The sequence below is a fragment of the Notothenia rossii genome (genome assembly GCF_949606895.1).
Source record: "Notothenia rossii genome assembly, chromosome: 8".
In the NCBI taxonomy this organism is placed as follows: domain Eukaryota; kingdom Metazoa; phylum Chordata; class Actinopteri; order Perciformes; family Nototheniidae; genus Notothenia; species Notothenia rossii.
Window position 1 is genome coordinate 69984048 of NC_136906.1, and position 12398 is coordinate 69996445.

At 43.0% G+C, this 12398-nt stretch overlaps 1 protein-coding gene across 3 annotated transcripts in view; it reads left to right on the forward strand.

The window, feature by feature from the left end:
* Positions 1-12398, forward strand: part of eva1aa (eva-1 homolog A, regulator of programmed cell death a) — a 224794-nt gene that overhangs the window by 177865 nt on the left and 34531 nt on the right. For all 3 annotated transcript variants that reach the window (XM_079644109.1, XM_079644108.1, XM_079644107.1), the window contains one exon: positions 7885-8028. In XM_079644109.1, coding sequence (XP_079500235.1) covers positions 7885-8028 — 144 coding nt within the window. The remainder of the gene's footprint in view (positions 1-7884; positions 8029-12398) is intronic.

A 12398-nucleotide genomic window follows, 5' to 3' on the forward strand; every position in this document is an offset into this window, starting at 1 on the left:
CAGGACTCGTGACTCGACTCTGACTCGCGCAGTGATTGACACGACTCGGACTTGGACTCGTGAATTCTCGTGCACGATGACTTGGACTCGGACTCGTGAATTCTCGCGTACGTTGACTTGGACTCGGACTCGAATCCAAGTTTTATATTTGTATAGCACCTATTACAAGAATTGTAGCCAAACTCGCTTCACAGCAGTTCAATAGTCAGATTAGTATAACATGACAGGATAAAAGCAATGTAGTGGAGCAGCTACATTTCAACACATATATCCACGAAGATTAATACATGAAGACTTGTGACTCGGACTTGACTTGGACTCTGCTTAGGTGACCCGGACTTGGACTCGGACTCGAACAAAGGTAATGGTGACTCGGACTCGGACTCGACTCGGACACTCCTTGGGTGACTCAGACTTTGACTCGGACTCGACTACGACTCTCCCTTGGTGACTTGGACTCAGACTCGAAGAGTGGTGACTTGACTACAACACTGCCGGGGCTGGGACACATATTTATGTATAAAAGACATCAAAAAGTGCATTTTGCATGATAGGTCCCCTTTAATTTATTTTCAAAAAGGTAACACACTAATACTTCAAATTACAAATCGTTATCCTAATGACCTCAGACTAAGTAGTGACTAAATAGCTTTTTGATTTATTGGATTTCTCACTGAATAAAACTGCACAAATACTTCCAACACATACTGTATTTATCCATGTGCGTGTAAATAAATCCAAGTCAAGTTTAACATCACTTGGGCTTCATTAAATGTAGTTTATGGCAGTCATGGTATTGCTTTAGGCTACAGTTACCTCTTCACAAAGTTAATTCCTTTTACTGTATTCCTATCAGGTCCCAGGCTGATGTTTTGTAGTGACGTTATGCTTAGAGGTCTGGGAAGAGGTGATAATCATATTAACACCAATACTGTTTGACTTTATTATTATGATTCACTCTATTCCTAGCATTGGTCTTTGGGTCAGAGTGAGGTCAGGACGAATGAGATGTTCTTACTTGAAGACACAAGCGGGGAATGCAAATCGAGTCTGCTTGCGTTTGCATGCTGTTAAAAGGTCTTGTCTTGCTAATGTACTTATACATATTAATGATTCAGGAGGACTAGCATACCAGGCGTTATTATGCATCCAGCAGATGGAAAATGAAATGTTTTAATTGATGAGTTTTACTCGTCAGGGCTCGAGTACCTACAAACAACACAAACGCTGGCAGCCTCATAACTCCTGGCTTCATGAATTTCTTTAACTTGATTTCTTTGCCTCAAGATGCTGTTGTGGTTTGACAGATTTGATAATTTCCTCTACAGCTTCTCAGCCACAGGGGCTCTTGAGCAAACACTTGCCCACCACACCCGTCCTGGATGTCAACGGTTTACTCTTTCCCACTACGATTACTCATTGATAATTTTTACTTTTACAAACATATCACTATTTGGAATTTCTCCATCTTGTTATAAAAGCAAACTAAGATATATAAAACCACCACTTAAACTCGTAGACACACACAAACATGCACACACACATTGCCAGGGGAAATGGGCTGGAATGTAGATCAGGTGTCTCTGTCATCTAAAGCGCAGAGTTTGGCCCGCAGAAAAGGGACAGTATTGAGTTCCCTCGAAGTATGTGTGTGTGTGCGCACATGTGTGATTACTTGGGATATCCAGATGTACCCTCGCCCTTGTTTAGGGGAATGTTAATGACTCTAAGCTTGGATCTATGACAAGTATTAGCATAACCGTAGCTACCATGGTTGCCCTGGCCTCTGCTGGCCGGCTCATTTATTTGGCTTCCACCTTTTGTTTCGTTAATGTGTAGAGGGAAGTGAACACTGATGTTGTAAATAAGTAGCCTGAGCAGGTATAAGTTAACTGATGTGTGCTTGAAAAAAGGTGTGTTTTTAGTTGTGAAGGAAGTCTAAATCTCATTCTTTGGGATTCTCAATTCCAACAATGCACCAGGAATTTGCCCTGAAGTGTGTGTTTGTGTGTGTGTGACAGAGGTGACACAAAGGGTCGAAAGTCCGACACGGGCGTCAGTCACCGGGTAATCAGAGACAGATATAAAGAAAGGTGGATGTGTCTTTGTGTGTATTCTATATGAGCATTGAGGACTGCTTTGAAGCAACCTCAGCCGGTCCTCCACTCGCAGGTGGACCAGGAATGTGCGACAGGTAGGTGAGTAAGGGCTGGCCTGAGATCTGGTTTCAGACTCGGGATTAAATACAGTAGCCGAGTTCTCCAAGCATTGATGGAAAATGGACTACTGTTACAGTTGTACAAAGGCCAGATTAGAGCAGAGGAGAAGTTGTGCTTACTGTCAAGTCTCATGTTAACCTTGTGTGTGTTTACAGGAACTCACATGTACACAAACGCCTTGTTGTTATCAACTCTGCCAAAGAGGGTTTTTTTGTTTGTTTGTATGTCTGTCAGAAGGAGTACAGAGAAAGAACTGGCCCTATTTTCATGGAAGAAGGAAGTTGTGCCAAATAACCTCTTTATATTTACCAGTGTATTCTGCATTAAGTGCTTTATTTTTCACTCACAAAAACAGCGTTGGCAGAGGTCTGCGTACTCCGAATGCCCTTCTATTACAGCGTGTTTCTCTATCTCTCTATCCCACACACATGCATACACACTCCCACTAACACCTCCTCAGGCTGTTCCAGACAGTCTACTGGAGCCCTGGTGGGATTTCCCCTGTCAGCCTCCTCTTTGATGTGGCTCCCGTGTCACCAGGATCAGGAAGCGAGGGTGTCTTGAGTGACAGTTCAGACACACACCGTTGATTACTTTTTAAATTGTCTTCCCTCTTTTTTGCCCGCCCGTCAAAGTTTGTGTGCGGCCTCGCATGCGTGAGTGTGTATTTGTGGATAGAATAATTTTGGGCTTGACGGTTTTATTATGCGTAACTTTGTTTTGAACCTATTTTGATTGTATGTCTCCTAAAATGAGTGTTTGATTGCGCCAAAAAAGTTGGTTGTAGTAATCTTCCTAAACCGCACCACTCTGGCAAACTCTCTTCTGCCTGAGGTGGCTGCACCTGCCCAGTGAAATATGCTTAATGTTAGAAAGACATTACAGCGAGTAGCATCAGGAAATCGTTATAGACGATTTATTTTCTGATATCCCTTCAAGCATTTTCCTAACATCTACAAGTTCTGTTTCAGCCAAAGACTAGGGTTGCAATCAAACAGAAGCTACCTGCCAAATAGAGTTGGGCTTTTCGACATTAATCGAAAAGAAAGTATCTTTTGGAGGAGGTTTTTACTGTGCAAATCTTTTATAGCTTGTGAATTCTGCAATTCTCCACCATAGAGAGTTGAAGAGAGCCACTATCCGGTTGCGTGTTGAATCCAAAGCCCTTGAAAAGTATAACAGACAAAACAAGTGCATACGCAGGCATGTGCGCACAGAAGTAAGACCTCTTTGATCTCGTCTGCTCCTTGGATTTTGGGGTGGGGTGGGAGTGGTGGAGTTGGACAGGTCTTGGCAGTGATGGAGAATCCTCAAAGCAAAGGGGCCTGCTTCAGCCCTCCTCTCTCATCTGCCCCATTACCATCACACACACCTCCTGACATCTAAATAGCCCCCCCATACTTGGCATCCAGGGTCTCAGACCGCTTCTGTTCTTCTTCTTTTTTTTAAGGCCACTGCGCTTTCACTTTTGGGTTTCCTTTAGACACAGCTAATGTTTGAAACTGAGGCACGAGATGGCTGGTGTCTCATGTGATCACAGCAGCTTTTAAAAGCCCAACAGGCGCAGCTGCTGGTCAGATGTAACACTTGGCTTTAAGAAGTCTGTTCCAGTTGTTAGGGTGCAGTCCGCTTCCCTGTAACCCTATCTGCGTTCTCTCTAACTTTGATGCAAACAGAACAGATAAGTAGCAGGATGTTGGTGTGTTTTCGACTAGATTAGATACAATTCGGTTATGTGTGGTTTCAACCTGTCCTATTGTCCAACTAAAGTAGAAGAGGATTTCAGTCAGTCAATTCTTTAATGCCAACTTTTTTACTGAACTTCTCCAGAACAACATACCTGATGTTTGTATTACAGCTACCAAGAACATCAGTGTTTTTCAGGATAACAGGTTCATGCAAGGTTTAAGGCATAACGTCACTGCTGTTTGGAATTCAGATCTGATGTTTAAATATATGAAGCAACATGTTCTCATGTATAACACATAAGTGACTCTGATTGAAAAATAGCTTGCTATCAGCTTACAAACACAGCTGAAAATAGTATTTGTATGTGTGTTGTGCTGGACACTAAGTATGAACATGCTCTGACCCTTCTCTTCACTGTGTCACAGTGAAATTAAATCCTGATGGAGCAAATACTACTTTCATAGTAAATGTGTGTGTGGGAGAGCCGTCTCAAGTTCATTAATGGCATCCACAGAAATCACTGCAGTGTGCAGATCTGTTAGCCCTATCACAACATGTTAGAGTCACTTTTCTCTCAAAGAAAGACTTGTAATCCCACAACAGTCACTTAAGCCCACCTATCAAATGATACGTTTCTCAGGTGAGTCAGAGTGAGTGCTTTTTTTTGTCCTCCCATTGTCTTGGAAATTCCAGGCAAGGTGTGCGGGGGTGGAAAACCTGGAGGATTGTTATGAAGCATAGCTGAGGGAGATTTCTGGGAAAGGTTGCTGTGTGTGTCTGTGTTTATGTGTTTGCAGGTGTGTCGGGGGGGGTTGTGTGTCTGGATGTGCTCAGTGGTGTTTTTGTTGGTCACAAGAGCTACTTTTTGAAGATGTTATTGTCACGCTGTTGCCTTATGAAATGATAATATTATGTGAGAATAATTCCGTGGAAACTGGACACGAGCCAATTTTGACGATGTTTTCACGCAAGATGGATGTATAACGGATGACTGATGTGACAAAGTGAGCTGAGCAGCCAAGTGGGGCTGCTGGTACGGGGCAGCATATCAACACACACACATCAAAACATGCAAGATGGATAGAAGACATAAGCGGAGGATTTCACAATCTAGAAGTGCTCAGATTTAGCAGGTGTCAGTGACTTTTGACAAGCTGTGGGCGATCAACCACGGGTCATTTAAAGGAAGGTTTTCGCTTTTTGTCTTGTTTCGTTTTCTGTGATCAGATATGAGGGTAGAATAAGTGTGTGTTTGTCAATAAAGCTCCTCCCTTTCCATCAGTCACTGCTTCTTCTGACTGTGGACCTTCTCTTCTGAACCATAGGCCGGTCCTTGTTGGCCGCATGGAGGAAAGAGGGTGGCAGCACAGGCTCTGAGGTGGTTGGGGGGCAAAGGTTAGAGGTATGAGGGGTAATTCATGCTCTGTGTGTGTGAGAGAGAAGACTGTGTATGCCTGTCCGTCTGTATTAAAGTTGCTAATGAGAGCCAGAGGAGGTCAGACCCTGAGGAATGCTCTTTTAAACTGCAGAGAAGTGTGTGTGTGTGTGTGTGTGTGTGTGTGTGTGTGTGTGTGTGTGTGTGTGTGTGTGTGTGTGTGTGTGTGTGTGTGTGTGTGTGTGTGTGTGTGTGTGTGTGTGTGTGTGTGTGTGTGTGTGTGTGTGTGTGTGTGTGTGTGTGTGTGTGTGTGTGTGTGTGTGTGTGTGTGTGTGTGGACAAAGAATAAATACATGTGTGTGTCTCCTCCTCTTGTCTCTAGAAGTCTTTATCTTTCCCAGAAACCCCCACCAGATCCTCCGTGGGCCCCCTGCTCAACTAATCACCCAGTTAGGGACTCAAAGCTGAAGCTAATGGAGAGGGGGGGGGGGCTGTCTGTCAGAGGACTGCCTGTCAGAGAGGAAGTTTTTCAGCGTGGCACACCAGCTCAAACAAGTCCAGTATGAAGAGAAAAAAAGAGGGAGATTAAAGCACATCATTGTGCTGCAGCATTGGCACATAATCACTGATATTGATACTTGAGATACACACGCACAAACATATCTGTACAAGTCATAGACACAAAGTTAATGGTTGAGAACGATAATAGATAAATGAGGCTACATCTTTTTAAGTCAAATATCTGATATATCTTTGTCATGAAACTTGTCTAAATGGCATGAATTGATTTCTTGGCGGGATGCCTCTGTCTCAGTTGTATCTCAGTCAGAGCTGCAGTGATTCAAATCATTTCAGTCATTTCTTAAGAAAACTAAAAATGCTAAGCTTTTGCTGGTTCCTGTGAGGAATTGAGGTATCCTTTCTCATATATGACAGTGACATGAATTTGTTTTTGGGAGGATGCTCAGCTAAGTGGGATAGTAACCCTGTATACATTTTCTATAAACATATCCTGTAAAGTTGTTCCACATATTCCTCTATGGTGGAAATGGATGCAGGCACGTATTTGACTCGTTTCTACTGAACTAAAGCAATATGAGGGGTGTGTCTGCGTGGGGAGAGGTGTATAAAAGAACAGCTGCATTCAGTTCTTTGGAGACTTTCTGAGACGTGCAGCGGGGCACGTACAAAGCACCAGGGAATACAGTTCCCCGGCGTCACATCCATCAAAGTGCCAGCAGCATTACGGAAGTTTCCTCAAATCACTGAAGACTTTTAAGTTCGATATCCGTGAATCCAACCGGTTGTGTTTAAAGTGACACTGGGAACTGTCTAACCTTTGCCGTGTCTCTGACTGGTGATCCAGTTACACTCACTGGTTCCCACAGGATTCCCTACAAATTGCATCCTGGTTGGGAATTCCAGTGTGTCGGCTCCAGCTGGGGAGTGTCCGGTTGCCCCTTCGAACCGCGTCCGAGTGGACAGACGTTGATTCAGGTTCACATTCTTGAGAAGCTTTGATCTGGTTTTGACGGAAATAAAGCGTGGTGGTTTGATTATGATTCTTAAAAGTCAATAATTTCCCAATGTTGATACTGTGCATGACCACTGGCTTGCCCTCTTTCGCTTCCATTTGCCCTTTGACCTGTACCCATAATTCATTGTGGCCCTTATGTGAGGAAACCCTTAACCAGCCAGGTCCCTCTACCTGTCTGATCTCCGTCTCTCTCTCTGGGGCCCACCGGGGCAGACGGTGCGAGAGACCAGTGTCCACTTTCAAAGGCTCGTCCCTTGTGTTGTTTTTAGGGTTTAGATGGGCCGTGGGGGCCTGTGAGAGGCATCCGTGTGGAACCGCGGCCCATCCACATTCCCACAGGACTCAGCGGGAGGTTCTCCCCACTTTATTAGCGCTCCTCAGTTAATAGAGTCACTAAAGTTCACGAGGTGGAATAAAAAATACCGATTTTAGTAGTTAGTGTTGAAGTTTAGTTACAAGAATTACGTGTCTTGTGTCTCTGGAAACACTTTCGCTTTGTAACGCTCACTATAAAAAACACACTAACACTAAACTTTTTTTAACCAATTGCCTTTTAAAACCTTTTATCAATCATTAGTGTCACAACATTGCTGGTTCCAGCTTCTCAAAAGGTTTTGTTACTTTCTTCTTTATTTTATACAATGATGAAGTGAATATCTTTATCTCAATATCTCAAGTACGAGCACAGCGGTTCAGCATATCCTCCTCTGAAGTCCTGTTATTAATGTGGGAGAGGAAGGAAGTGAGAGTGGAAAAAGGAAACAGAAGAGCCTCATCTGTCTGGACAGAGGATGAGAGCTGCAGAACAAAGGGGAGCTGGCAGGTGCTTGTGCAATGATGTATGAGAGACACATCCATTACTCTGTCTGGTCCTCACAAACACACATGTTTCTCTATGTGTGTGACCGTAATTAGCAACAAATGACAGTGTTTAATATTAACCTTCCTAGAAAACATGATTTCGCAAAAGAAGGATTTTACAACCAGGTCAACTGTATTACCTTCCATCAGTATGGATGTCTTAAAAATAATGCATCACTTCCTGTTCTCCCTCTTCCCGTCAGACTGCCAGTCGTCTGTGGCTCTGCAGGTTCTGACCTCCCGCTGCCAGGGAAGGAAGAGCTGTCTGGTCCGAGCCTCCAGCAGAGACTTTGGAGACCCCTGTTACTCCGGCACCAGGAAGTACCTGAACGTCATCTACACCTGTGGTGAGTCCCAAACACCTTTACTGAGGGCTTCACTTTCCTACCACCAGGGAGCAATGTCCACCCACTGATCAGCTTGACTTCAGTCCTGTCTATGACGTATAGCTTTGTTTTTCAGAAGGACTTGCTGTGAAATAGGCCCTGTTTTACTCAGAGAAGAGGTATATCTCTAGGTATGAATATGATGCTATTGGGTGCAAACTTATAAATATTTGTCTACCAGTGGACAGTAAATATTAATATAGGACCCCACAAACCCTTTCATGGTAGCCTTAGTAAAAACATTGTGTCGTAGCTATTACTATTATTAATCTGGTGTATGTGCTTTGGCATAAGCATGGATTTAGGGAGAGGGAACCATAATCACTTTGCAGACAATACATGAGTTCTTGTTTTTAGACAGGCGAAGCACTTTATTTAATTAGAGGGAGCTTCAAAGTCTCTAAACTTATTTTCAGCCTCCAAAGTTTTGAGAAGAAAAACAACTTTGGCGTCATAAATTCTGTTTTGAGCTTTTTGTCTGTGTGGTACAGGGAGAATTATGGTCTTCCTTTTTATCTGTTCCCTGCCCCTGGGCTAATCCTGATCTGTCAAGGCTGTCATTCATTAACCACACACACGCACACGCACACGCACATGCACACACACACATACTTGCTATCCAGACATCTTCTGCACCAGGAATTGATCAATCAGCACCGTGGCCTGGAGCCTTTCATTCCCACCAAAATTGCCAGCACACAGGTCCAGATCCAAACGAGTACAAATGTTATGCCTGGCATTACAATGTGATTTATGGGATCTGATTTTAAGGCTTGGATTTGGTAAGATATTTATCTGTTCCCACTGGGCCTGAAAATGTTGCTTATGGGACTGTTCATTAATCAAATCCTGTGTGTGTATTGCATTTGCTGCTGTCTTTCTATAGCTCTTTTCAATGCTTGAATTTGCACATGGGCTGAATTAAAATGCTCAAGTTCTGATCACACTTTATGGCTTATTAATTGTCGTTTTGAAGACCCTCCACCCTGAGTCCATTGTCTCCAGACGCTGTGTTTGTCAGATGTCTGTCGTCCATCCTTTATCTCAGCACACTGACTGCTCAGCTGTGTTTAAGGAGTCTTTGACTCTGCCTGACCTCCCTTATCTGTCACTGATAACGCAACGTGCTCTCCCGACAGCTCTGGTGCCAAGTTGGTAAATGTGTTAGGTATGTAGGATGTGGGATGGTGTAAATGTTCAACGGGGCGCTGTGAGGGGCTACAGAGATGGGCTTTCTGCGTTGCGGTGGGAGTGGAGAGGGCTGAACGTGAGTAAATCAGTCTAGCTGCTGTAGACATGAAGTCACTGGTAGCTCCAGGCTCCAACAGAGAGGTAATTTTGGGGGATCTTCTTTCAGTGGTGGTCGAGTGTGTGTAGGATTGACCCCATTTATGTCGGAGTAGGGGACGGAGGAAGTCTGTCTGCACATGATTGGTTGCATTTCTGTGTGGATTTGTATGCATGTGCAATGTTTTGTGACAACTAAAGAAGTAGTACTTACCGATAGCACAAGATTTATGGACTAATTATCTTGTAGAGGTATCTTTTTTTCATTTCTTTTTTTCAAAAACAGCTTGAATGTGCATTTATGAATTTCTATACAACTAAATAGGTTAGCATCAACCACTCTGCCTTAACCCACTTAAACTTTTCACTGTCCCCGTTTTAGTGCTATACTTTTAGGGGCTTGCCAAAAGTTAAGTAACAGTGTTTTATGAGTGTATGTGTGCCTTGGTTGATGTTTGGGTTAGAGTACATGTTTGATTCACATTATGGACTGGAAATCGGCCTTGGCTTGGCTGTGATTTATAAAGCCATCAACCATCCGAGCTCCAGCTTCTTCCTCACACAGCCCCAGGGGTGGACTCGCTCCTGAGCAATAACACAGCAGCAAATGGGCCGGAACCAGCCATCAGTCTCTCTCCAGATCACACACACTCCGCCACTGTCAGGCTCCATTTACATCCTCTCCCCCTGGAGAAAGTCCCGATGGTTTGTTTTAAAAAAAAAAGTACTTCAGGAGTCCGATCACTGCTGTAAATATTGATTATTGAAGATGAAGTCTTATAGCATTGAGTTAGGTCTTGCAAATTATGAATAGCCTTAACTTAGAAACATTTACTCTCGGTGCAATTGCTGGAGATTGATGAATGAGTCTGCTCGGGGCACTTTCTTCAAAAAGCAAGTTTCCACTACGGTCCCTTTGAAGTTTCTTTCTTGTAATGCTGTGATAGTTACTTTGTCAGGGTTTGACCTCCAGCTTTTGAAGCAGCAGAAATGAAAATGAATCCATCTGTATGTTAAGTCAAGTTCTGGCTGCATGTAGTGTAAGCTTGTCTTGGTCCTATTTATACAGCTTGCTCAACCAGTTCTCTGCAGCCCAACGGCATCATCCTTCCTCTGCGTTGTCAGAGCAGAGACACAGCCTGAGGCTTCTGTTTGTCTGTCTTTGAACAACAACGTTTAACTTCATTCCACATTATGTGATTGATTGGTTCACGCCGATCAAATCTGAGAAATAGTCGTTCTCTCCTGGCTGCGTTCTTTTCCTCCCTGGAGAAGTATAAAAGCTTCAGACTTTATATCAAGGCCTCTCTCTTAAACTCCCCTCCATGGCTCCCCCTCCAGAGTGTTCAGTGTGGTGTAATGGATCACCCTGAACGAGCCACACAGCCGCTGGTGAACCATGCAGAGCAGACTTTCAGGGGGGATACGAGGTTATGGAAAGCCTAATGAACAGGTCTAATTTCTGAAGAGGAAATGAATTAATTGCGGCACTTAGCAACTGGTTAACATGGGGTCTGGGTTTGGAGGGGGCGGGGCTTACTGGATGAGGCAACTCAGGCATTTCCAACCTGGGGGTATTTTGAAACCTCAAGATGACTAAACAAATCCTAATGAAAATCAGTCCATTGTCATCCTAAATGTGTTTTCTTCCACTATGTCTTCCACCTTTGTGGCTTTTGGACCGGATGTAAAAACGAATTTATGCAGCAGATGTTTTACTTTCTAACTCATCAGCAAAGTAGGGATGTTCACATTTTAGAAATAAATTGCCCTCTTTAAAGCTTAAAAGTGGATGACAGGACAAATTGGACATAAATTACAAAAATATATTTTTTTATATTATCTTGTGAACCTTATTATATGTATTCCTGAGACTTCAGGGATGTTTTGTATTTATGTAAGCCTTGTAAATAAAACAAAACACCGGTGATATGTTTTTTAATAACAGACTCATAGGTCTTTTAGAAAAGGAGGAAAATATTCACTTTTACTGTAACACATTTAAGATGGCGACTTTGCTAATAATTCTGAGCCTTTTTGGTTTTCCTGGTTTCAATATCCACACAAAACTCTTACTTAAGTTCATAAAACATAAATATGCTGATACTATAACATTACAAGTTGCCGAAAGTCACTTTTTGAAATGTTCTAAAGTAACACAAGTGGTTTTCCTCTATTGTCCAGCAGGACTTACTGTAATTAAATGTCCATGTTATGCTTTCACCACTTAGTGCAGGAGCTGCTAACTGCAGGGACTGAAAGAGGTGTGGTCAGCGAAGGAGCTGCTGGGGTTTTTAATGGACACAATCCGAGTGGTGGAGGCTCTGGAGCTGCATGTGGCTCAGGGGGGAGCTGATTTAGATGTCACAGGGGAAGATAAATATGTAATTCACAAGCTTTAGGCAAATGCAGACAAACACACAGACACATACACACACATGCACAAAGATACTTGAGGTGCACATGTGGCCGCTGCAAGCCACACACTCCTCCGGCTCCCCTGCACACAGTCATGTCAGCAGAGGAGACTGTGGGAAGATGTTTGTTTTGGCCCGGTTGTGTGGAACTGCAGCCCGTACAGGCAGAAACTGCTGCTGTGGGCCGTTCTCCTTTATATCTAACCCTAGAGCTGCAGGGCTGAAGGAGAACACATGTGATTAGACTGTGGACACTGAAGCAAATTACCACATTTTATTGTATCTATCATGTAATACACATGCAGGTTTGCAACCAGAAAATGATATCGATTAAAATGTTTGAATATTCATATATATACTCATAGATGTATTTAGTTCATTAGGAAGTATATTCTGAAACACATGTAAAGAAAACCTTTGCTTTGCCCTCTCGCCATCCCCTGTTTTCCCTGTTTATCTTTCACATCAACTGATCTATAAAACAAACTAAAATAAATGTAATTTTAACTAATTAAATGTAAATAAACTCTTGATTCATGCATGAATACAAATGTTCAGGGTTTATAAGATTGTATTTGATTTAACTTCCTAAAAACGACAGCTTATTCTAAGGTTATTCACATTTCT